The sequence below is a fragment of the Maylandia zebra genome, linkage group LG3 (genome assembly GCF_041146795.1).
Source record: "Maylandia zebra isolate NMK-2024a linkage group LG3, Mzebra_GT3a, whole genome shotgun sequence".
NCBI lineage: Eukaryota > Metazoa > Chordata > Actinopteri > Cichliformes > Cichlidae > Maylandia > Maylandia zebra.
This window is the reverse complement of record NC_135169.1, coordinates 62,835,651-62,862,965: the sequence shown is the minus strand read 5'-3', so window position 1 is coordinate 62,862,965 and position 27,315 is coordinate 62,835,651. Positions and strand designations below refer to the sequence as shown.

The following is a 27,315-nucleotide window of genomic DNA, read 5'->3' as shown; positions in this document are numbered from 1 at the left end:
CAGATGAACTCAGTGGCACTCTGGTCCACACCACACGACCCTTCATCATGTGACCCGTCTGTGTGCTTAAATTATATCTTCAGTTCAAATCTAAAGATTCTTTGACTTCACTCGAGGACTCGAGCTTCACTCTAGACAAAACAAGAACACGTGAGTCGTCACCAGCTATCGTCTTTAATTATCTGCATTACAATTATCTGAGTTACAATCCTCCAAAATATACAACTCATGACATGTACAACAAACATATATGCTTATAGTAGTTGATGCAGTGACTAAGGATCTCTACTGGCATGTGTCATAGAAGAGCACGACTCTGATAAATAACCATTCATACCTTTAAAAAAGAAAAGGACCAGGTGTGGGCCCGGACAGGGACAGGGACAGGGTGAGGAGCACGGACGACAACCTGCTGCATGTAAACCAAGTGTGTCCTCCAGAGGGCGCCGTGCGGGGGCTGCTTTGTGTCTGTCCTATTAACTGTTAATCCCGGTTCCAGCTGTGCGGCCACAGAGCGTACACGGCAGTGACCCCACGGACACTCGGGGCTGCGTTTGTGGGGCCTGATCTGAGGTTTCCTGACAGTCTGAAACAATAACAGCTCACTGATGCTTTTTGTGTTCAGGCAGAGCTACCACGTACTAACAGGAAGGATGTCATATATCCGACATGCAGCTCCTACTGACCCTGTGGGATTTGACCTCTCCTGCTGTTACTGTACGCTCTACAAATTCCTGTGAAACTTCCAGAGTCTGCAATTAAAGACCATTATTCACAGTATGATGTCTTGGATAGAGTCCAGGAGCTCCTGCCGAGGCCATCATTTGTTAGGAAGGGCACACGTCCAATTTGCTCCTCTGCTCGTATTTTGTTTGTTTGAACTGTTTGAACAGCACAATTTAAAAACGGAATAAAATCGAGTCCAGGACTCGAGGTGTCAGCAGGAAGAGGGCTGGCTATGCTCTGGAGCATGCAAGCAGCGGACAGGTAAACGCGGCACACCTTGAACGGGACTAAAACATGCACAGCTCCTAGTCAGCGTGTACTCTATCTACATGGGACACAGCTGGGCGCGTCATGGCTGTCTGCTTCGAAAAACCAAAGAAGATTCACAACAGGAAGGATGTTCTGTGCACACTTTCTTGGACGGCTTACCGGCAGATGGCGTCACAGCTATGGTCATAAAGGAGTGTCGTCTTCGATCTATTGCATCAGGCAGTCTGTGGCGCTCTGGTGGAGCTACGGAGACGCATGCACGTGTAGAGGGGGTAGGGTTAGACTAATGCGTTCGTTAGTGGCTCACACATCAGCTGGTGTGTGAAGCCTCCTGCTAACCGTCTGAATAAAACTACAAATATGGCTTCCAGAGGACTGTATCCGTCGCGCGTCTAAAAACAGGTTTTCACTTTGACTAGTTTGGAATTATGGTGAGGTCTTCAAAATAAAAGCTGAGCTTGTAGGTAAGCACAAAGTATTACACATCAGTCTAACCCTAGTGGAGGTGGCAGAGACATGAGTGGACATCTGGCTCGCAGTTCACATGACATGGTACCTTGGCACATGACGATGGGGCACGGGGGAGCGCAGTGGTGAGGTGTCACTGGAGAGGTGGGTATCAGGCAGGCATTGGGGTGGGCAGGTGTGGGCGGGGTCAGACTCAGTCATTTAGCTCTGGGCCGTTAGCCGCTGCTCTGTGAGCGACGCCTGGTGTGATACCGTCTTGTTTTCGTGAGCCCTCAGCTTGGAGACGATGTTGATAAACGCCAAGCTCTGGACCTCTTTATGAAGCGGCTCTGAAGAGAAACACAGGAGGCAGGCGTGTTATCAAAGGCACAGGTCCCAGCATGCACAGTGTTTAATCACGTGTTTAAACACAGCAGTTCGTGCAGAGACCCTCCAACACTCCTGCTGCTGAGGCAGTCCATCGCTTGCACACTGACAGTGAGACTCAGGCAGACGCAGTGACCTCAGCGCTCTGACGCCAGGGCGCCGAAACACCGACCGGTTGAACCGTTTCAGCTTTTATTTGTCCGTCTGCTACCTTCTTGTCCTGCTGTTATTTCACATTTTTAAAGCTGCGTTACACGAAGACATCCAGAGTTTCATCAGCACAACACATTTGATCTCTGCAGCCAATCAGCCGTCACATAGAGCTCAAACATGTGAGTGGTTACAGTCTCACCTGAGCCCATGACTGCACAGATGAGGATCATGGAGTTGTACTTGATCTCCGGTGCGCTCCTCTCATCTGACAGCAGCTTGTGAAGCACAGACACCAGGCCGGCTCCCACCAAGTCCTTCTCAGCTGCAACTGAAATGCAAACTTTCATCCAGCTGCAGTGCTGCACAAACGTTACAAGCTTCAGCGCCACATTTCTAAACACGCTCGTGTGCAACACGGCTCCTGAAACGCCTTCAAAGTCCATTATCTGAAATTCAACAGTAGCATGTAACCACAGCTGCTCACACCTAAAACATGTTCTGTGTCACAGATGGTGACGACAGGGATCATGGATCCTGCCTGGAGCTTACCTAAATCCAGGGCTGCTATGAGACCCAGAGCCACCAGGGCTTCATTCTGCATGATCATGTGCTCACTGGTTGCCATGGTAACTAAGTGTTTGACTCCTCCTCCCTGGATGACAGTCCTCACTACCTCCTAAAGAGAGAAAAACAAAACCACAGAATTAAAAACACGCAGAGGTTCAGCGCACTGTGAGCTGTTTTAAAGAGAACTACATGTAATAATAGTTACATGTGACAGGTTCTATCATTTAAAATAAATCAAACAGTCACATCTTCCATAAAAGGCCTCTCATCCACACATGCAGAACAAATCCAGCCACAGGAGTCCAGAAATCAGGTGTAACAATCAGAAATCACCGTTGGGCCTGAACATTGACTGTTCAGTTCAATGTATGTAGCATATTCGACTGTCAGTACCTTCAATGCTAATCGCTCTGATAGGACATTATGGTGGACATTATGGTGGACATTATGGTGGACAGCATCGGACGCTGCACTGAGGTCTAGCAGCACAGAGACGACTGTCAGAGGCCATGAGAAGATCAGTTGTATGAAAGCAAGGGTGGAGATTGGCCTATATTAGCTAAGAAAACGAATTCACAAATATGGGTGGAGGTGACAGCGTCCAAATAAAAAGCAGTGTTAGTGAAATGATCCTGAATATTCTCCTCTGTAAAGGTCAAAGGTGAGCGCTGAGTGTTTACCAGCCTGGTCTCTGAACAGTGACGTTCCAGCTCCAATAACGCTAAAAAGAAGCTGCTCAAACATGCAGGATGAACTTTCTGGGAAACTCTGATCAGTGCCAGCTAACTGATCTTCACTACACAACATAATCAGCACGTGTGGGTGCAGTTAGCTCTCAGAGCTCAGTCGTTATCGATGCCTTTGACTTCCAAACGTCTGCCAGGCTGCGATCCTGGATTACCTCCCACTCTGGAAACCTGAATGTGGACCAGCTGCAGACTTGAGCAGTTAACAAGCACAGCTGCAGTGTTGGAGGGTGAGTGATGGCGTGTGGTCTGACCTTGGACTTGCTGTGTCGAATGAGGGCAGACAGAAGCCTGTTGGACTCGCCCATCACGCCTGCGTGGTCCTTGGCTTCGCACCACTCCACCAGCCTTTCCACCAGCTTCCCATTGGTTCCCAGGTGGTCTGCTGCTTCAGCTGAGCCAACACACAGTGGGCAAGGCTGCCGTCATTGATGCTGCACACGTGAGTAGCTGCTTTCATATTTGTCTTAATGACTCAAAATGAAGGCTGTTAAGAACCTCTCCTCATTGCCCCGCACAAGCAGAACTCCAGCAATCACCATAATGATGCCTTTGGATACCAACGGTTCCAACATGAATAAAACTGAACATTAAAGACAGAATCCAGCGTTTACCTTGGGTGTCGATGAGCATGCGTAGCGTTCCCAGCAGTTTGAACTGCACTGGAGGCATCTCCGACTGCAAGAACTTCAACACCACATCTGCCACTCCAGCTGACAGCATCTTGGATTTGTTCACCACTGCAGAGGAAATAACAGAACAAACACTGTTCACAACAAAAAACAAAGTTATATCGCGCTGACAGCATCAGGCACACCGCTCCTCCTTCACTGTGAAGCAGCTGGCCTTCCCAACCCTGAACAACAGCTCGGGAAGAACTCCCATTTCAGCATAAAGATCCATCAGCTGACTCACGAGGAAACGTCAGCTCTTTAACTACCAGCAAAGAGAACATCAGCAATATGCTGTTATTAAACCCGTGGCTGCCAGGCAGTATTTGGTAAGAGCTGAGTGATTATTGCAGGCTGGATGAGTCACAGGTGGATCATGACGGAGCAGATCACAGGGAGAAGTGTGCCATAAATCCACAGCTGAACGCAGCAGAGAGCCCACAGTGTGCAGTAACACACACAAAGAGCAGAGCCACAGGATCAGACTAGTTCCTGGCCTGAGCAGCAGAGCTGAGGATGTAAAGAGCTGCAGACGGAGCGGTGACATCAGTCAGTCCTTATGTTGCCGTGTGCAGCTCCGTGGTCAGTGTGAAGATGCAGGCAGTGCTCAATCCTCCACAGCGAGAGCTCAGCGTCTTTATCTCAGAGCTAATGAGAGAGTCTATCCAAAGAATAAAACTCTCTTTCTACAGTAACTTATTTATTGAGATGTTAGCATGAGGTAGCATATAAGGTAAGGTAACATATAATAACAGAATAATCTAATAACATGTATCATGCTGTTTGTTTTACAGTTTGTTTACTAGTAGATTATATGTTACACCCTCACGATCTGTTGATTGTTTTGTTGAAAATAAAATGAACTTGTTCATGAATGACTTCTTGACGAGCATGTGGGCGAGTCCTCCGACTGGGACCACCGTCACCCTCCACATCCTCTCCAGCTCTTCTCTGAGCCCTTGGTACCCCTACAGCTTCTCGTGTTGCTTCTTCCTGATATTGCTGTCATTCGGAACCGCTACATCGATCACTACGGCCGTCTTCTTCTGTTTGTCTACCACCACTATGTCCGGTTGGTTAGCCACCACCATTTTGTCCGTCTGTATCTGGAAGTCCCACAGGATCTTAGCTCGGTCTTGGGGGCATCTCCCATTTTGACCTCGGGACTTCCAGGTTATACTCGGCACAGATGTTCCTGCACACTATGCCGGCCACTTGGTCAAATATCCTTGGGGAAGATACTAACTGCTCTCCAATGCATCCATCAGGGTATGAACTTAGCGATAAAACATGGAAAGAGGTGCTTGTGGGGAATGACTTGTGCAAATCCTCAGTCCTGACTGCCTCCCCTCAGGACTAAAGACTGAAGCTAAAGACTTTCTTGCATTAACTGACTCTTAACCTCGTTCAGTGGGTAGATGAACCTACCCAGGCTAAGGGCCACACCCTTGACTGGGTCTTTTCCTGAGGCTTGGACATTCGCATAAAGGATATAAACAACGTTGGGATCTCCGACCACGCCCCAGTCATGGTGACTTAGATACTGAACTGGACTTTACGAATAGTTGATGCTGAAACTGCGGCAGATTTCTCTCTGTCTTTCCTGAATTCTGCATCCACTACTTTTGGTTGTTCTGCCTCTCATATGGTTGAAGACTTTGCAAACACCTTGTTATCCACATGCTCTTCTATCCTTGACGCTGTTGCACCTAAAATGAAGCGCCCTACAACCTTTTCCCAACGCTGGCTAAACGACTCTACGCGCCTTACGACGTGTCTGCCGCCGTGATGAGAGGAGGTGGAGGAAAGATCAACTCCAGGTATCCTGTGAAATCCTACGTTCGAAATTTCCAACTGCTTTTCAAACCTACTTGCTGATTATAAGTGAAGTCAAATAGACTGGCAGCACTTGGCTGCCACAGTGAGGGTGTACGTAGTTTTTCTCAGGACTGCACGCGGGTCAACATTTTCTAAGGAATGGGTCGATCTCTGGAGCTCAGTGGACAACTGTCAAACTGTGAAACGTCTGAATATTCCAGCCAACTGTTAGTGGAGGTAACTGGGAAGGACAGCAGCTTAGCCACACAGTCCCCAGACGGTACATGTCTGCCTGCGCTCTGTGTGACTGTTTAAGAGTTTGAATAAACACTTGGAAATCGTAACCCTTCCCAGAAGAGTTGAAGCTGTTACAGGGAGGGCCAACATCATATTAAACTCTGTGGATGAGACATCACCCAAGATCGTGTGCAGGCAGACAATACGTTTGGTGATATAGTGTGCATGTGTAGTGTGCATGTGTAGTGTGCATGTGTAGTGTGCACGTGTAGTGTGCACGTGTAGTGTGCACGGACTTGTAATCCCATTTTCATGCATGAAGACTTCACAAAGCTTATCATTAGAGCAACTATGTAGCTGCAGTGTCCACATCTGGTTGTCATCAATCAGGTGTCACCTGTAACCTGATATATTGACCCACCAGGTATAGCCAGGTTCCTCAGGGCGCTCAGGGCTGCGTGCTGAACAGTGACGTTTCCTTCCTCAACGTGCCGATCCAGCAGCTCCAGAAGCTTCTGCACGATGCCAGTGTCCACCATGTGGATGCAGTTGCCATCTGCAAACAGCAGGAACAGTATAGTTGGGTGCATAAACACATTGTGTGGTTATGTGGGTACAAATGATCCTTATCTGCACTGTTTAAAGCTGCAGACGACCCCCAGACTCTAACCCAATGAATGTGGCCTAAATGAAAACAGCCCCAGACAGGAGCCTGTGATACTGGTGTAATGGATCCCCACAGGTGTAACCCTCCCAGCAACTGGGAGACTGGATCATAGATTTTAGTTGTTGCTACTGAAGAAACTGCTTTTCTCCAACTCTGTGTTGAAGGATATGAATCGAATACTGTGAACGAGGTGAAACAGTGGTGAGCATTTGGTGCTTATTGGAGTACTGAGGATAAATCATTAGTCTGGATTCTAACTGGTGATAATGGAGGGTCGATGCAACTAAAGCGTGTAACAGAGGTTAAATCTAGTTCAGGGTGCTGACTGTGAGCATCCTCACAAAGTGGCAGAACGCTCGACTTCCTCTCAGTGATGTCTATTGATGGGTTAATAAACACACAGAGTGGGCGGGGCCTCTGGCAGGTCTTCGTATGAGAACCATGGCCTTGGTTTACTGTTGTTCTGATTTGTGTTACTTTTGGGAATAATGGTGGTGAAACTGGTGTTTCTAAAGTTTGCTTTGTGTGTCTGTACTGGGGATACTGGTGTAGCAGTGTGCTAACCGATATTTAGGTGCTGCTGTCTGTGAGTTTCAGGACGTGGCTATGACATCACTTCCTGTAAGAGTAACGCCAGGAGTTCATCTCCAGAAAGAACGGCCGCTCTCTCCTAGTCGATGAACACGTGGGAGCGATGAAGCTTCAGCTTCTGTTACATGTGACTGAAATGTTGCAGCCATCACAGGTGCTGGATCTGTGTGCTGCACTCTGTGCATGAAGGCTGCTCCGACTATCACCAGGTCATTAAGGATTCAGTGTTTTATTATCAGCTACCAGGTGAGTCTGGCCAACGATGCCTCCTCGGTAATGCTAATAACACTCTGTGCTGCTTTATTCCTCATTACTGACGTTTATTTTCAGTGAGGGAGAAAAACATGGAGGTCAGCGCGTTTCTTTCTTCACTCCATCGTTCAACTGGGATACCAGTGAGTGTCATTAAACTGGTGTGAGTTCCAGAGTCACTGGGACTAAGATACAGGGCTGACATTTCCAGATTCCCATCCCCTCAGTGATGAAACGTCTAACACTGGTGCTGGAGGGCACAACGTTCCACAGTGTGGCATCATGTCACTCCATAGTTCACATTTTGACTTCCTCAAACATAGAGCGACTCACAGCTTACCATTGCGAGCAAAGTTAGCGATGGCCAGCGCCCCGGCCAGCTGCAGCTGATGGTTGTGAGATGGTACCCAGGACAGGACCCTCTGGAAGACGCTGCCCTTTCCTCCCTCAAACAGCTTCTGCATGGACTCGTCTGCACAAAGACAGGAAACAAGAAGAAAGGAGGCAGGAACAGAGCAGCTGTCAGCACTGTTACTGTTGGGTTGCTAATGTGTGGCAAGACTGCAGAGAGCCAGGACCACGCATGGAGCAGCAGAGATGTCAGGGCTAAACTAAATGAATCACGTGATCAGGAGCTAGTTCCATTTCCAGCATTGAACTGGGATCAGTGGTTTCCTCCCAGCGTTTGCTCTTCCTCTCACCCACGTGAGCCGTCTGCAGCACTCGCTGCTTGCTTCTTCTCTGGCGTGCTGGCCTCAGAGAGTTTCTGCCTCCAGTTTGCTGTTTCTACTTTTACCAAGAACAATCTGGTTGCATATTTTGCAAAGCATTGTGTTTTTATAAGAACTTTACTAGAGGAGCACATGCAGCTGCAGCTGCTCCGACACGTGTCCTTGTTTTAAGCTTTAGGGACCGTAAACACAATGAGACCACAATATGAGACATTATCACATACAGACGAGGATGCTATCGTAGCTTCTGAAGGCTGCTGTGGAACAACTGTATTAAGGAGAGCCATACCCCCGAGCAGCAGGAGAACCATCAGGTCAGAGGCGGTCTTCAGTTGGGCGATGTCCTCCTCTCGCTCTCCATCCACCGTCTGAGCCACGACTTCCAGCAGACACTCCACCAGGCCCGCCTCCACCAGCTGCAGCTTTATGACATCTGGCACAGGGAGGCAGAGAAGACCTTCAGAGAGCACCAAAGCCTGAAGCAATCTGCTGCAGCCTGTCCCTGACTGGCCCGAGCTCTTCAGGAGCCTACATGAAAAGTACTGGTGGCCACCAGCGCTACTGTTCAGCCTCCTAGAAGCTAGAAAAGCTGAGCTCTGGAGGTCACTGAGATTCAAACAGGTCCAGCGTTTTAAGACAGGCCTGTTGTATCAGTCTAAACTGCTACGGTCCCTCAGCCCACCCAGCGCGGTTTGTACCCCAGAAGGAGCCAAACTGGCTAAAACAATGAGAAGTGGCAGGTCTGTGGTCATGAACTCAGGACACAGTGTTGGTTTAATCAGATCGTTGGTACTGAGGCTAATGACAGTCACAGCCGGATCAATGCAGATAATTAAATCATGCATGATTTTAAAGCTCCAGGAACAGGAGACAGAGCTGCACCAGGTTCCTCTGAAAGACTCGTTTCACCTGTAACACTAACAAGACAAACGTGGCACAATGCACCCTAACAACAAACAGTTATCCCCAAATGAGATCAAAAGTAATGAGAATCACCAATCACCACACAGGTGATGCTGCAACCAGTGAGCCGGCTGCCGTGGCAACCAGAGACAACTAAACAGAAAGGCTGTTTGCTGTAGGCAGGCCACAGAGGCAGAAACAGGCTCGGGTCCGTGCAGACGAGACGAACTCGCCAGTACGTCGTAAGCAACCATCCCTCTGTCTCACAGAGCACTGAGCCACCCTTCAAGCTAAAGGCTCGTGTTGTCCCAGCACAGCCTGCATGCAGTAACCAGCGTTTTCCCAGTAAACCGATGCTACACTGAAAGCGTGGCTCAAAGCGTGCGCCACCAGGACGCTGACGTTCAGGTTATTACAGAACAGAGCTGTCTGTCCAATGAAAAGCTGCATGACAAATAAAAGAGGCAGAGCGTCTCTGGAGTTAAGTAGGACGTTGTCCTGGAGACTGACAGTGTGGGAGGACTCGTGTGCCTGCAATGGTGATAACAGTCAGCTCTGTGCTGCTCACACACTGGTGTGTGAAAGCAGGCAGCTGAGACCCACAGGAGCTGCCATGACTGTGCAGTTAGCCTGATGAGTCACAGCATCGTTTACTATACAGGAGGTGGTGAGCATGATGTCCATGTGAAGCCCTGCAGCCTCCAAGGCCTCCTCCTGACTGAAGAATAACAACGCTGTTAAAGAAAATAACCCGTTACCATTTTCTGCGAGCGGAGCCAGAACTTCAAAAATCATTTCCTTCTTCTCGTGCTCCATCTGTTTCTGGAAGAGGTGCACCAGCTCCTCAGCAATGTTGGTGGATGCAAACTGCTCTTTGCTGGACTCTGGAAAACACAACAGGAGAAAGCTCACTAGTGCACCGAGTGTGCTCACTGCAGCTAACTGAGCTAACTGTGTTTCATGAGAGCGTGTCTAACAGGTTAAACTCTGTACTGGAACATGAAGCCAGACGAGCCACCGCACCACGTGGGACATGGTGCACGATCCTCCAGGCCTGGAAGGACTAGTACACATGGGACTATCTGGAAGCTATGCATCAATATCATGGGGAGGCGGAGACTGCTACTGTGTGTGTGTGTGTGTGTGTGTGTGTGTGTGTGTGTGGGGGGGGGCTGAAATGTCAGTTTGTGTTGTATTAAACACAAACCACATTTTAATTTCCATATTTAGTCTATTTGCTTAAAATCGTACTGTGCAGCTTATTTAAGCTGTTAAAGAGAAAAAACACTGATGAAGTAAAAGTCTCTTTACCACAAAAACGTAAGTGGGAACAGCCGTCACATGTGACAGGAGGAAATGATGGTCTGTAGCACTGCTGCTGCTACTTATTCATGGACTCAGCATGTGAAGTTTAGAAAAGGCTCAGACTGGTGCCACACATGTTACTGTTGTTTTTAAAGTCCTGTCACAGACTAAATGCACGTGTACATGAACTCACCGAGCTCGGCCAAGTTGCCAAAGGCAATTAGACACATTTCTGTCAGGGCTGTGTTGTGGGAGTGGATGCCAAGCAGCCTCACCAGAGTGGGAATTACACCCATACTGATCAGCTGGGCTTGTAGGGAATCTGTAAAAGCAGAGAGGCACAGAGTTGTCAGTGTTACATAACTCAGCTCAATGTTATTTTTACACAGCGCCAAATCACAACAACGGTCGCCGCACCTATTGTAAGGTGGAGCCATTAATAACAAAGAAACACCAACAATCACATGACCCCCTCTGAGCAGCACTGTGGCCACAGTGGGAAGGACAAACTTCTTCTTCCAACGTACTTTTAATGCAGCTACACCGAGGATTTGTGAGCAGGCGTGGCCTGTCTAAGGTCACGTCCACGTGTCTGACTTGGAGTTCAGACTTCGTCATTTGGTTTTCTTGCTGTCTGTCCATGCAGAGATGGACATCATTGGGCTTCAACTGTTGGCCACACATTCTCCTTCAGACTTTGTTAGCAGACTTCATGGTTCCCTCACAGTCCTGAACCACATCATCTCATCACCACTGCCACGCTGGACTGTTGGTAATAATGCTCTCAGACTTCTTCATCGGCTCTTCAGTCGCTTCACTGGTCAGACTGATTTAAGTGAAACAGTAATCAGACCAGGCTGTGGTTGGAGGAACTCACAAGAAGGTGGTGAAGTCACTGAATTTATACTTCAACAAGAAGAGGCCAAAGCCTGAGTCAATGAGACAGCAAAGAGAAAACTACATGTGTTTATTCTGAGTCCAAACAGTTTGGTCCAGACACTCAAACCAAACCTCTTCAGTAGGACTCAAGTCCAGACTTTGACTTGTCCATCAGCTCCAGGACGTCCTTTTGTCTGTAGACGTGTTTCTGCTCAGCTTTGAAGCTCACGCCCGTTGTCTTGTTGACCAATCAGGGATTCGGTGAGGATCTTGTGGCAGACTGTCGTCTTCATGACGCTGCCGACCTTCCAGAGTACAGCCTTCTTCTTCAAAATGCCCCTCAGTAATGTGAATGGCCGCCCATGTGTTTAGTCACATGCCTTCAAAGGTCGGTGTGTTGCTCCATGGATCAGCCAGACCATCAGTGACCCACCAGCAAACCAGTCACATCTGTGAAAGGCACAGACTGGAAGCACTGGACCTCCCAGCTCTGCTACTCCATGGCTATAGGTTCAAATCCACTGAAGGGCTACCCTGATGTACCCCTGAGCAAGAGCTGCCCACTGTTTCACTGAATGAACGGATTAAGTGCAGAGGACTGAGCACATTAATTAATAAAATATACATTATTATTATTATATTATTATTTATCATCATTATTATTTATTATTATTAATATTAATAATAATAATAATAATAATAATAATAATATTATTATTATTATTAATATTAATATAATTATTTATCATTATTATCATTATTAATAATATTATTATTATTAATAATAATATTATTAATATTATTATTATTAATAATAATATTATTAACATTATTAATAATAATATTATTAATAATAATAATATTAATAATAATAATAATATTAATAATAATAATAATAATAATAATAATAATAATAATATTAATAATATTATTATTAATATTATTATTAATAATATTATTAATATTATTATTAATAATATTATTATTATTCGAGATCTTTCTATCCATCCAAACATACACACCCTTATTAAAATACCACAAAAATATTTTTTAAAAACTTTCCCCTTTAAATGTGACCTATGACCCATACAGTTCAACTCCCCCTCCCCCACTAAACTGATACTCTGAAATTATGAGTGTAGGTCACATACATGTCTTAAAACTCACACACGCACACGCGCGCACACACACACGCGCACACACACGCACACACAAGCACACACACGCACACACACACACACACACACACACACACACACACACACACACACACACGCAGTGCAGTAAGCATGAGTGTGAGCTGCTGTCAGAGCTGCAGAGGTTGCAGCACAGTGGAAACAGCAGTGAGTTTATGGACACGATGGCAGGAGGAAGAAGAGTAATGAAACTAGATGAGGCACAGTTGCAGTGACAGAGCAGTGGATGAAGACTTAACACAGCCACCCAACGACATCCCTGAAATGCCCCAAACCAATGAGCTGATATATCCCACAGGCCTGAACCACCCAGTGAGTCAGTGAGTATCTTAAGCTGTGTGGACGCTGGAAACCAGTGTGCCATCATGGTTCCCTTTGATGGGGACAGCTTGCAGCCATTCGAGGCTGTTTCCCCTCTAATGCAGTTACTATTGGTCAGTCTCACTGGTTCATCGCTGTCAGAAACCAACCATTAAAACGAGCGCTACCAAAACCACCGGTCCACATTCCAGCTGCCAAAACTGTCACGCTGAAGGTGAGCTAGACGCCACCGATCCTGTTCAAACCCGTCTCTGCACATTACACTAGGCTATGATCAAACCCTGTGTCATTGCTTCAACAGCAGCTACACGTGAAGTCAACCCCACCAGTGCCACCTATCAGCCTCCATCTAGGGTCACCTACAAATAAATGTGATCTTTAGAAACCATGACCTCTGACCTTGAGGTCAAACATTTTCAGTAGAAGCACCCATGATGTTAACCTTATTCACAGTCACAGGATTTTTAGGAAACGTGACCTTTGACCTCGCTTCTGGTTTGATTTATAAAGACCTACGTCACCTCACTGTCATGTAATCACATTCACAAACTCGAGTGACCACGCCACCCAGCGGGGCGCCGCCTACACCACCCAGAGGGGGCGCTCATTTTATTAATGAGCGACAATAAAAACAACAACACTGGTCTTTCAAAGTGAAATGTTCATGTTAGAAATCGTCCCGTTTTAAAGTGTAGCTGCATTTGACATCTATCAAAAAGACATGAACACCTTGATCGCATTCATGTGCCAACATTTCCACGTGTGCGTGTTTACGTGTGAATGATTGTTCATGTCTGTAAGACTTTAGAGGCCGAGGAAGAGCCTGTCAGCATCCTGACCTTTGTGACCAAAGTTTTGGTGCAGCTGAAAGCCAGCCGTCATGAAGTGTAGCTGTTCATGTTAACAATAATCCAGTGTGTTAAACTGTGCTCGTGTCATCACCGCTGCTGTGCTATCAGTGTTGTTGACAAACTGCTGCAGGTGTGGCAGCGCTGTGCATCAAACTGAGCATCGAGTTTGTGTGGAGAATGTTTTACAATCAGATTTCGTGATGCACGGCTGCAAACAGACATGTTTGAGTCAGTGTGACCGGACGTGCCTGAGAAAAGCGTCACCTTTCAGAAAGCTACGTCCATGTTTACAGCGTCTGTGTGCATATAGAAGCTACCTGTAACCAAACAAAGCAGCTGCTGCTGACCAGCCGATACACAAACGTCACCAACAAAGGATTACAGCCGAATGACAGTGACAGACACGCCCCCTGGAGTCAGGCAGAGCAACATGAGGCATGGAGGAGCGCTAGCCTCGCAGCAATAATGGCACATTAGATGTGAAGCTGAAACAAAGAACAGGAGAGAGCACAGGAGAGTAGAAACCAGGCAAGAAAAGAATCTGTCGGATTCTACTGTGTCTGCACTGAAACAGAACATCCGCTCATTAGTTAGGATGAGTTAGAGTGCTTCTTTGGGGGAGATGGTCATTACCATTATCATTGCTATAGTTCATCAGCATGCCACAAAAGACAGTCAAGAGCTTCTCATTTGCCGGCTCAGTATTTTGGGAGAGGGACTTTATGTGTTCAGCTACTATCTGAGCCCCTCCTGCCAGGTCAACTGCACTCCTGCCCTCATCTGCAAAACAAAGAGGCCGGGACACAAATCAGCCACACAGCAAAGACAGATGGTCAAAAACAACCTGGAACATGGAAAAGCAAGGTTAAGTGATCAGAGCATTCATAGAGCCATTTAAACCACGGCTGTCAAAGGTCAAAGGTGAACGACAAAGGAAAGGACTACGGCGACGCTTCAGGTCCAGTCCGAAGCAGACGGGTCGTTGTCATGGTTCAGCGAGGCTTCATAGATGTTGTTTGTTCTGCTTATCAGCCACCGTTCATGTAAGTAACCCAGCTCGCTTTGTGTGGCAGCAATAAGACGCAGCGAATCAGCAGCTTTGCAGATGTAATCAAAGCTCCAGCGAGCCAAAGCGTCCTCAGACAGGACATCGATCCCCGAGCTTTCAGTGCGATACAGGAACCATGTGCCGCTCACCAGAGACCTGTCTGCGCTGCTGCTGGTCTTCAACACCACTGACTGGACTGAAGCCCATCACTGTGTGACGCTGTAGACACTCGGACACTCGCCTCCACACGTAGATAAAACCAGCATCCACCGACTGTCATAAAGCGTTCCCTACCAGGAATCAAGAGGCCAAATATCCAGCTGGGATTATGTTTGTTGATGGCAAAGCCTGGTCCAGGTCAGGATCCACACATTAGTGGATTTATATTTCAGAGAAAGAGACGTGTAACCAAATGTGTGTTCTCTTAAAGTCGTATCCTGTGATTTCACTGGAAAAAACAAACAACTCAAGATTGCGAGTGTAGGTGACACATCCGAGGCCTCTGCTGGGCTCTAAGCCACCCCAGTTACCTGGACTGGTCTCCTGCTGTGTTTTTGCCTCGAATAGTCAAACTGTGGTTTCCACATGTTGCAGAACTGGTTTCTGTGTTGTATTGTTGGATGTTGCTGAGGTAGAGCCTTTGTAGGTGCTAGGGTCCACATTTAGTCCTGTGTGACACCAGTTTAAACTGGGTTTGGGCATAAAACACGTACTGTTGGCCTTTATAAAGAGCGCACAGGCTTCCATGGACGAGGCGTTTTTGTGACCCAGGTCCTTTCTTGATGTGCAGACGGCAGGGAGGGAGACATTTAACCTGAACACACCGACAGTTGTGGGCTGGATATGGTGTCACAGCTGCACAGAGGCTTTGCTGAGAGTCGCCCTTTATTTATATATATAGATCAACAAACCACCTCACTCTGCTCAGTGAGGTGACCCGAACTCCAACTTGAAGGAGTCAGGCAACATCACCAACGATCTTCTTCCATCTGCAGTCGGAGGTGTTGGTTCTTCTGACCATCCTGAGGCACAACTTTCACCTCCTGTCCACTGAAGTTTAAAACAACATGGCTGAAGAACGCAGCGAGCGAGGGATGATGATGCTGATGCATCATCGTAGGACAGCAACGACCATCCAATCAGACAGTTATCTTCATACATCACTGACCGAACAAACATCTGTTTTTATTACACTGACAAACGGTTTCATGCTGATTGAGCTCTGACACCATGTGACATTAGACACACACACACACACACACACACACACACACACACACACACACACACACACACCGTGTGGCATATTTAGCATCAGCAGTCTCAGAGCATTGAAGTAACTTTGGGTCAGTCCGGCGCCTCAGGTTCGTCTGTACTCCACTGCGTTGACAGTACAGACCCGACATTAAAACACTGTGCGACCCACAGTCCTCCATCACCTCCACCACCTCCATCACCTGAAGCCTTTCTCCTTTAAGGACTTAAACTGCCACCGTAAGCCTACATTTAGCAAGTGCATATAATCTGGTGTGAGACGGTCATCAGAGGCTGGCACTGATGGCGGGCCGTGTCTCGTTATGCGTGCTTGGAAATGTGACCACGTGTGGCGTTGCTATAGCAACCGTACTGCAGTATGACACATAAAATCTGGATTTTTGGACAACATAATATAGCACAAAGTAAAGTGTGCATGAAGCAGCGCTGAGGTAACAGAGCGTCACAGCTCTCTGCACACGCTCCCAACGACGTGCCGTCCTGGCAGGAATGCTTACTCCCAGAGATTTACTGGTGATTCCCACGTTCAGGAATCCCATCTAAACTTCACCCTGACTACTCTGCCTCCATGGTGATTCATGCTGTCACCCACCTTGTTGACACAACGGCTGTATCCCAATCCAGGGTCTGCAGCCTCAAAGGCCGCATTTTAAGGCCGATTACGTCACAGCGGCGCGACGAAGGCTGTCCCAATTCAAAGGCTGCTCGAAATGCGTCCTTCATTTCCCTGAATTTTAAGGCTGTGGCAGTGTAGACTTCGTGGCCCAACATATCCCAGAATGCATAGCGCGGCGGTGGGTGTGGATAAATTTGCCGAAAAAAAAACGGCGGATGATGGGCGGCCGAAGAGTAAACTTTAAGTAAGTACTGAATATGATGTCACTTATTTATGTGCAAATGTTTAATAACGAAGAACATTAAACATTACTGTTGGCCACACAAAGTCATGTGACATTAGTGACGTTTGTACTAACTTGGTTTTAAAGCCTTTAAACTGCCACACAGCTGCACACAGCTGCACACAGCTGCACACAGCAACGACACTACGAGGCACCTTAAGAAGAAAGCAGCAGTTTGTCACAACATGGAGGCTCCGCCCCACAGCGCCTCTCACAGCACCTGCGAGGCCTTTAAAGTCGGCTCACACACACACGTGCGCACACAGCAAAGCACAACTAGCATGAGTGCACAGGAGTGCAGGACGCAGCACAGATCCTCCCTGCTGCAGGAAGGACGATGAGATTTCTTTAATGGTCATTTCCTCTGTGGTTTGTGCTGGACACGCGTCCTGTTGGGTACGAAGGTTGGGGTATTCACTCCTCCACACACCCAGCTTGTTAGCAACACAACAGAATATGCACGGACCTGACAGCTGTGACTTACATGTCACTGTTTACATGTACCAACTGCATCTGCACTGCAGCCGTCAGCACTGCAGCTGCAGTGTCTGCAGCAGAGCGTCATCGAGGCCTGAAGCTTCTAGAGCTCAATCAGGAGCCCGACCCTCAGACACAGGCTACATGTACCAGTTTCAACACTATCATTAAGATGAATAAGCTGTCTTAATTACACAAGTACAGCACTCACACACTTCCCCTCTAATGTTTCTAACTAGACACGGTACAGCTGCAACACTCAAGGTTCAGGAGGCGGGACAGTCAATCAGTGTGTCGTCAGAACATGTGAACATCACATTATCCATAAATAAATGACGTACCTAAACTCCAAATCCTTCTGCACCACGTGCTGTGAAGACTGAGTGTGTGAGACTCCTACTTACGGCTGTCGTAACAGATGTTGCCCAGAGCTCGGCCAGTCTGCAGCAGCACCTCCTGATCGGTGGAGTTGAGCAGCTGGACTAAAGGAGGGATGAGGCCGGCTTCCACACAGGGACTCCGCATGAACTCTGGAAGCAGAAAACAGGTCAGCATCCAGCTGTGTCAGATTACCAAGCTCAGAGCATCAGCTACATACAAAGGCCGTTATTTCATCTTCACATGCTTAAACCAGCTGAGCCCAACCAAGAGGCTGAAAACATCGTCCTTTCATCAGACACAATCAGACTTTCTGTTAGGCAGTGGTCAGGGATGGCTTCGTACCAGCACTTACTAATGTTACGTTAGAGACCAGGAAATGAAACAGGAAGTAGATTACTGACTGCTGAATGAACAACTGACAGTCGTCGTATCCTGTCTGTGGGAAGGAGGCCTCATCAGTCAGTGTGGATCATTTGGGCTGTCGAGTGGATAAGACGCTGCAGCAGCAGCAGCTTGATATAATCAGGTGAAACTGCTGGACTGTCTGTAGCCCAGCAGACGTTTCCAGAAGCAGTGGCATAAATGCCAGCAGGTCACTGCCACGCTTGGCAAACTGCTGGGGAGTGATGATCAGCTGCAGGAAAGCCAGCCATCATCCTGACCTTCTCCTGTTCTGATCATTGTCTGTCTTTACACCACACTCAGGAAACAGAAGCCATGCATGGATCCTGTGCTCACACAATAACCTGCACGGACAGTTTGGCTCTGAAATCCACATAAACATGACCCCTGTGACCCCTGTGACCCCTGTGACCCCTGTGCGCCGACAACGCTCACGCGAGTGTCAGAACTGATCCGCAGAGAAGCCAGGTAGGAATGCAGACACCCAGGAGGAACGACAGGCTGCCCACAGCAGGAGGAAGAAGCCACTGATGCCAAGACTAGGGGCTGTGAGTGTCAGATCCACGGTCCAGGATGATCTTCATCATCCCTGCACAAAGGTGCCCCAGAGACCATCCTACACACAGTAGCAGAGCAGAAGATCCAAACTGGGAGCCAGCAGAGTGGCTGGGACAGGCCTCAGGAGCCGGAGTCCTGCAGCTTTGAGATCACCCTGCTGAACACGCCTGAATCAGGTGAAGAGCTCATGTTCAGGGCCTCATTCAGCATTTAACTCAGCTGACATGTGTAAAACCTGCAGGACACTCGAGGCCTGGAGTTCCCACCCTGGTAAAGAAACATCTGTGCCGCATACGACGCGAGGTCCCCAAGACGCCACCACAGCTGCTTCAGAACAACTGGGCTCCTCCTCCTACGTGTTCCTGCGTGACGTCAGGTCCCGCACAGTCGAGCAGCTGCTAACCAACCAGATATACGGCGTTAAGAACCCCGACAACAGAGGAGCAGGGTCCAGGCGTGACATCAGGTGTGTGTGCAGCGCAGCCCTAAAACCACCAGGATACTACACAGGTAGATGAAGGAAGGAAGGAAGGAAGGAAGGAAGGAAGCAGCTCGCTCCCTCTTTTGAGATGTAGGAAAGAATCGTGTTAGTGGGGGAATAAACCTAGAAAGCAAACCTCACCATTTTTTGCCACCTCGGCTATAATGTTGGCGACTTTGGGTGTGCAGGAGGACTGTGGGTGTAACAGGGTGGGGAACAGGGGCAGGACGCCCATCTCATGGATCTTCATGCTGGCTTCAGTGCCTGAGGAAGGAAACACACAATTTAGTCGAATCATGTGAACGCATCTGAAAACCTTTATTCATGTAAAGCATTCATGTGGAAGTAACAGTGGTTAACGTAGCTCCATATCTACTGCGGCACTTCTCTGCCTGCACTGACATTAAATCAGGCGCAGCTTTACTGTTGCTTCTTACAGAGGCAAACATTAAGTGTTTATTGGAACACTGCTGAATTATACAACCAGATACTGTCAGGATGGTCATTTTGCTTCAAACATCCTGCATTGACTCGTGCATGTGGAACTAATGTGTGAGGGAAGAAATCTTTGTGTCCAGTGAACAATTATTTACCATCTTAACACAAAACTGCTGTGCAGCATCAAAAGAGGGATTGTTGTGAGTTATTGTGCAGGAAGTGCAAAAACGATGACTAGGGAATGTTCCTGTGTTGTGTCGTACGGTGATGTTTGCAGCAGCTGAGCAGAAACAAAGATCAGGGACACGTTTCGTTTGCTAAATTCTTTTAGAGAACATGTTTGAGTCTTTACAGCTCCACCAACTCCACGGTTGTTCTGGGCTGCATTTCAGAATAATGACAAAGCCTGATGAAAGTTTTTGAAATAAAGCTTTGGACAGATTCTCTGCACTGGCAGACCAGTGAGCCCAGTACAGAAGAGGGCAGGTCCACTGGGAAAGAAAGGAACTGGATACGTCTTATTTATTTTGCAGACCTCTGCTGTCACAGGTTGTTTCTCAGAGCATTTGATGGTGCAGGAAACTGGACTCACTGACACCTCCACTCTGTCTGCAGCACAGACCTGCATCTAGAAGTGTTGTGATGGTCCGTCTCTCATCACTGTTAGTCATCTTTTCCTCACAGCACCGTTCATCTCAAATGGGCATCTTTATATTTTTAGTGCCGTCATCACGACTGACGCGATTAACAATGAACCCCTCTGAGAGCAGACCGAGTCTAAGGCTGCGTTCACACTGCAGGCGAAAGCGCATCAAATCCGACTTTTCTGACCCTCTGCGACCATCTATCCATCATGGTGACAGTGTGAACGGCACAAATCCCATATCTTCAAATCCGATCTGGGTCACTTTCGTATGTGGTGCTGAATCCGATACACAGCTGATGTTTCAGAAAGCGACTGCTGTGTGATGGTCCTGTCACATTAAATCCATTTTTTATGTCACTGACACAAGACAGACGGCAATTATCAGTGCCGGAGAAGACATCGCGAACGCTTCCATCCAGTGAAACTGCTGGGAAGACAACGTGAACATTTTATTTGTTCTGTATAATCTGCAGATCCTGACAGAAATCTGCAGCTGTGAAGCAGCTCCTCTAAAACAGCAACAAGGATCATTATTAGGCCACATGTAGATAACACAATAACTTTAGAACTTAAAGCTAAACTGGGAAACGTAAATCAATGAGCGTTCATTCTGAAAGACCTGCTGCTTTTCTCTTTGAACATTTGTTGTGGCTCATTAATAAGACAGAAGCACTTCTGTGAGCAGCTGTAAGCATCGTCTCCTAAACGCACTTTATTCACCCCTGAAACATACTCCTGTCAGAAACACGCACACGTTGGATTTTGCATTTTCTAAGAACATAATCGGAGCAATGACATAATCGCGCTGTGCTTCCATGTCAGCATAACCCGAGTGCGAGCATCACTTGGTCTCACTTGCTCGGCGTGCACAGCTGCTCCAAGCATCTACAGCAGTACTTTAATGAAAGGCTCACATTATGATTCTGTCCTAATGATCGAATCCCTGAACAAATTTCAAAGGCACACATACAGGTAAGTATAACAAAGTATTTGCTTGTCTGCCTTCACGTATGAGCCTTTCTTAATCCACAGGTTTAATACGCAGCTATAACAGGTCCATCAGGACGGCACCGGGTTAGGGCTGTATTTGTCTCACACTCTTCACTCCAGTTCATCCCAAAGGTCCTCCTGGGTGGAGCTCAGGACTGTTGCTCCACACCAAATGCACTCCTCCGTGTGTTTTACGGACCCTGCTTTGTGCAGCGGTGATGAGCAGTTGTGTGGGAACAGGAAGAGGCCGGCCCCCAACTGTTCCCACAAAGCTGGGACCTTGAAGTTGTCCAAAATGTCTCAGTGTGCTGAAATTAGTTATTTTCAGTGGAACTAAGAGGTCCAACTCCTATAAATCAACCCATCACCCCCACCAAACATGGCACTGTGCAATAAGTCACGCTGATCAGTGCTTGTTGTTATAGTGGTCCATCTATGAAACTGTGTGTACTGTAACTCAACCAATCAATTCATTTATTCAGAGCACATCTGAAAAGTGATCATTCTGCGAGGACATGCAGAAGACTAAAAACCGAGGACGGGTTAAGTACAGTTCATTTGTAAACACACGGATTTATGAGCTCAAGTCCAAACATGAAGACTGATATTTATTCACGTTTCTGAGTTGTAGTTCAGAAACGTGGTCCAAGGGAGGCGTGCTGACAGATGCACGCGGAGGTTACACGCCTGTACTCACTGTTGTTGGCGAGGGCTTTCAGCAGGCAGTCCAAACAGCTCTCCACACTGTCAGTCGCGCTGTCTGTTGACGCGATCTTCAGCTTCTCTAGGGCGTCACTCAGGTTGTCTGGAAGCAGAAACATTTCATCACCAAAGGTCTGACAGGCAGACGTAGACTGTGGAACTGTGGGAAAAAGCTTTGAATGAAGTTTAACATTCAGCCTTCGAAGCTAATAAAGTACTGTACCTGCAGACTGCACGTCTCCACACCACACACATGATATTGCTTTTTTAATTTTACACTGGTTTCATATTATGTCTGCAGCTTCTCTGTCTCTGGATCTACAGTAACTGCACCTCACCGGTGCTCTGGACAGTACACCAGTTGGCTTAAGTGTGGTACAAACAACCCATAAATACAACAGATTACTAATACTTTCCAGTGCTGCCATCATCGAGTACTAATCTAATACCACTGTTAAATTATGCAAGTGTAATGCTCAGTGGGAGAAGAGACTGGGAGTTGTAACCACACAGCTCAACTATATTTCCAATAACATCAACATCATCTGTGTGGTGTGCTGATGACTATGTCACATGATGCAACCACAAAGTGGCGAGAGTTCAAAACGTGCTGATAAAGAACTAAAACAAAGTCACGTCTACTCTGAAGAAGCAGCCTCACATCTGCCATTTGGCCTGACACGTTAAAGCAACACTCATAGATGTTATATCAGTCACTGAACTGTGGTACGCGTACTACTGGTGGTACTGGGAAGTCTCCAGATTAAATAATATAACATGTTCAGACTGAGGGATTTCTGAAACATTCAAACGTACAGCTCTGCTGTCACGTCCAACATAAAGACAGGAAACTAAACAGCAGTGATGTTTGTAAGGTTACTGAAGTTGGGCTAGCTGCTGTATAATGATGTGCTAACACAGCTATGTTAGCATAAACACAGTGAAGCTGGAGGATGAACGCCAACTTTTTTCCCCACTCGATAAAAGCTTTAAAATGAACAGTGGGAGTGTCTGTGAAGGTTCTCAGTCATCCAGGTCATCGTAGTCAAAGGAGCTTGCAAAGAAAAGCGTCTGGACTTCTTTAAATTGCTTGAAGACGTTTCACCTCTCATCCGAGAAGCTTCTTCAGTTCTAAGGTCAAATGGTGGAGAGTCCCAGATATAAACATAGTGGGAGTTTCCCCCCACAGAGGGACAAAAGGACCCCCTGATGATCCTCTAATCGCCTGAGCCATGGTGTGAAACTGGGTGTGGGTCCCAATCAGCCAGAGTTTCGGGTGAGTTCATTGTGAAACCTGGGAAGGTCACTCTTTCGAGGATGCCAATGTTCACATTTTGGACAGAGAGGACAGATGGTTTGAAAGAGGAGTGAAAGAAGCCATCTATGTCCACTGTGAGCGACCATCTTTGAACAGAGGCGGGGGTTTACGACACCAACTCTCTGCCATCTATAATCCAGTTTTGAGATCCCTTCCCAGACGCCTTAATGCCCACTCACATCCTGGGCCATCTGACCTCAGGAATTCGCATGATAAGGTGCGGCCAGGTTTCACAATGAACTCACCCGAAACTCTGGCTGATTGGGACCCACGCCCAGTTTCCCACCTTGGCTCAGGCGATTAGAGGATCATCAGGGGGTCCTTTTGTCCCTCTGTGGGGGGATACTCCCACTAGGTTTATATCTGGGACTCTCCACCATTTGACCTTAGAACTGAAGAAGCTTCTCGGATGAGAGGTGAAACGTCTTCAAGTAACTTAAAGAAGTCCAGACGCTTTTCTTTGCAAGCTCCTTTGAACAGTGGGAATAAAAACCGAGACAGGCCGACTGTTTTCAGGGGCTTGTTCAGATTAAACAGAACAAGATACAAAGTAGGGCGGGGCCATATCATACTGTTCACGGTAATACCGGTATAATGTTGGGCAACGATAAGAAAATGAAATACCGTGATAGAATATGGGGGAAACGCGCATGCGCAGTGCCTTTGTTTTCATACGCACATGGCGGTGATGGAGAAGAAGAGTGAAAGCGGATCGTTGAATGAAACATGAACCTGAACCAGTTTGTAAAAATGCTGCAGCTTCACTGGTGTGGAACTGGTTTAGCTTTCGTCCGTCAGATACACAACAAAGCACTATTTTTGGTAGAGCATGCTAGCGGGCCGTCGTTATTACCGTGTTGTTTGTAAAATACGGCACACTTCAAACCAATCCTTTGATTTTTCTGAAAGTCGACAGAGCCCCTTATAATCCCGTGTGCCTTATGTATGAATTCTGGTTGTGTTTACTGACCTCGAAACGATTTTATGTGCACGGCGCTCGAAACTCTGTCACATGTTTCAGTATGACTTTGCTAAGCTACGAAGCTGCACCGCTTGATGGATTGTTGGAGCGTTACGGCTATTGTAGGCGGAGCCTCGCGGAGTGATACGTGCTGTGCTTCAACATAAAAAGAGGTTATACACACACAATACGGTAACATTAAGTGTTGTGGATATTATACATGGTTGTGCTGAGGATATGTCGGCCAGTTTCCACTGGAAATGCCTTTTGGTTAAACTGTCAGCAAGGAATTTGCACTGTTACATTTTTATATAACTTTAATACACATAAAAACAGCTGCTTGTTTAAGTGCAAATACATTGATGTTTGTTTGTTTTTTGCACTAATAAAGTTGTGGAGTTGTAAAGTATTTTGTCTCGTGTCAATTATATCGTCAGTTATATCGTTATCGCAAATTTTCTAATGTATATCGTGATAAATGTTTTTGGTCATAGTGCCCTGCTCTAATGCAAAGTATTAAAACATGTTAAAACACAACAGCCTTTTTAAACGTAGTGTAGTTTACTCATACGTCATCACTTACTGACTGCATATCCCACCTGTTTTAATGCAGTACAGTTATTATTATTATCACTCTTACTGTTCATGACAGTTAGAATGAATAACAATCATATAAGAAATAAAATTGTCGTATACGGGGCCCCATTCATGAGTGAATGAAACCAAGAGTAAACAGAGTAACTGTAATGTTGCTCATGTCTTTTCCAGACTGATTTAAGTGTACATGTTGTCTCCGTGTTCATTTTACATATGAGGTATAATGAAAGTGGGTGAACAGCACGAGGCTGTGTGGTTAGGTGTTGGTCATGTTGGAGCTCAGTTAGAACCATCGTTGAATGGCTGACCAGACTCCCCAACACATGTTTCCAGTGGACGTCTACCTGTAGACGTCCACCATCTACTTACAGTTTGTAAGTCAGATTTCTACCATATTATTCCATTTTTGCTCCTCACCTGTCGAGTGCGCCAATAAAAGCAGAAATACAAAACTAATTCAACTGCCAGTGTTTGTCATCTAGGGTTTAATTCTAATAACTCTTCTTTTTGCTCCCTCGTCTGCCTCTGCCTGAGCTAATATCATTTTCAAAGTGTCCCATTCTGACATATGCTATTCAGATAGCTTGAACGACTAAATATTAACATCAGTATCAGGTCTATAATGCAGTACTGGTGGGCAGAGAGAGCAATATGTCAGGAAGACAAAGGCAGAGTAAGAGCTTAGAGTGGGATGGAGGCGTTGATACAGGAAGGAAAACTGTCAACATGAAACATCCCTGAGGATCTGGTCACGTACTGACCTCATCAGCCTCCTGTCCAAAATGTTTAATGATCTGATTTCGCTCATTCTTCTTCTCTTTATTTTATTCAGTTCAACTATGAGCAAGTAGTTGGCGACAGTGGGAAGGAAAAACTCCCTTTTAACAGGAAGAAACCTCCAGCAGGAGTGGCTTATTGTTGTGCCCAGTTACGGGTGAAAGAACAGGAACAGGACAAAAGACACGCTGTGGAAGAGAACCAGAGATGAGTAATAACTGATTATTACACCTGTCAGCATTTAATGAACCAGAGTAAAGAAAAAAGGTGAGAAAAGAGGAAACTCAGCACAGCGTGGAGAAGCCCCCACAGCCTACAGCTAGCTAACAGAGGACTCAGGGTCACCTGACCCAGCCCCGACTATCACGAGCACTACAAGTCATCAATCTGCTGATCACGCAAACTGAGTCCCACGCAGCAACAAACCACTTGTTTAATATCTAAAACAGATTATAGGATGTTCGTCATTAGTTAGTGTAGTAGTGACTATGGGCAGCTTTAAGTGTTGTGCACACAAACAGTTCCTTAAAAAGTATCACAGGTGCTGATGCAGTGATCTGGCTGTCAGCTGCTAATGCACTGCACAACCCACACAAATGGCATGAACAGACATGATGGACATGATGCCAAATATACAGTTGGTGGAGTATTTTGCTTGCTTGAGCTGTCAATCACTGACGCCTCTTCTTCACAGCAGTGCTGCATTTGAAGCCTGACAGGTAAGCAGTAACACACAGTGAATGTACAGCATGCTTTAAGGCCAGCTCACACACACACCTACAAAGATGCGGTGGTACATGAGCTCTGTGCTCAGTCTGTGCACAAACAAGATGCAGAAACAACAACGTCACATAGAGCAGTGCAATGCATCCAGCAGCACAAAGTGGGCTGCTGGATGCATTGCATAACAGCTGTGGACATGGAAGAGTGCCATGAGCTCCATCAGCAGCAGCGCACTGCCATTTCAGAGGATGCACATTCATCCAACCGAGCGCTGCTTCGACCGCTTTCCAGTCCCAGCTACGCTGCGGGGAAGCGGTGATCAAACGTAATACTCGTCCGGCTAAAGCGTTGTTACAAAGGGAGGCGCGGACAGTGGGTAACGCTACCCCACCCACCCAGCCGAGCACACGATCCAGCTACACTCAGCTTTTCATTAAAAACAGCGTTAAACGGGACACGGTGGAAGCAGAGCAGCACACGCAGTGGCTGCAACGCCGACACACAACGCCCGCCGTCAGACACACGTCGCATGTTGCGGCCGCTTTCATAACAAGCATCTGAGGATGCCCCGACTGAATGGCGAGAGCCGAGCTGGTTAGCAAACCCGGCACAGAGGGAGTCGGCTAGCTAGCAGTCTACTCACCCATCGTGGCAGGACGTGTCTGTGGAAGAGAAATTGGCGTGTTCAGCTCCGTAAACAGAGTAGTACTAGCGCCGCCGTTCGTCTTTTAAACTGCCTCAGAATCGTGAAGTTAGCGGGTGTAGGTTAGCTAGCTCGTTAGCCACTTTAAATAGCAACCACAGCCACAGGGCTGGTAGGTCAGGCTAATAGATCTGACTTCCTCTCACATCCACTTTCACAGTTACGACGTGTAGGCTGGGTCTCGTATCAGCGACTGGCTTTGACATGCCACTGTCAAGGTA

General features: G+C 47.0%; 1 protein-coding gene across 2 annotated transcripts; it reads right to left on the bottom strand.

The window, feature by feature from the left end:
• Nucleotides 1-155: 155 nt before the first annotated feature.
• rap1gds1 (RAP1, GTP-GDP dissociation stimulator 1) lies at nt 156-27,315 on the bottom strand. 2 transcript variants are annotated; one of them, XM_004575945.6, is made up of 15 exons: nt 27,035-27,315; nt 22,011-22,118; nt 19,381-19,503; nt 17,822-17,947; nt 14,352-14,498; nt 10,665-10,793; nt 9,925-10,050; nt 8,553-8,696; nt 7,873-8,004; nt 6,444-6,578; nt 3,911-4,036; nt 3,551-3,690; nt 2,533-2,659; nt 2,183-2,311; nt 156-1,793 (listed from the first exon to the last, which is right to left on the bottom strand). In XM_004575945.6, the coding sequence occupies exons 1-15, from the start codon at nt 27,036-27,038 to the stop codon at nt 1,666-1,668; spliced, it is 1,824 nt and encodes a 607-aa protein (XP_004576002.1). In that variant the 5' UTR covers nt 27,039-27,315; the 3' UTR covers nt 156-1,665. The 2 variants fall into 2 exon arrangements, with proteins under 2 accessions (XP_004576002.1, XP_004576003.1); XM_004575946.6 differs by lacking the exon at nt 14,352-14,498 and having other exon boundaries at nt 27,035-27,314.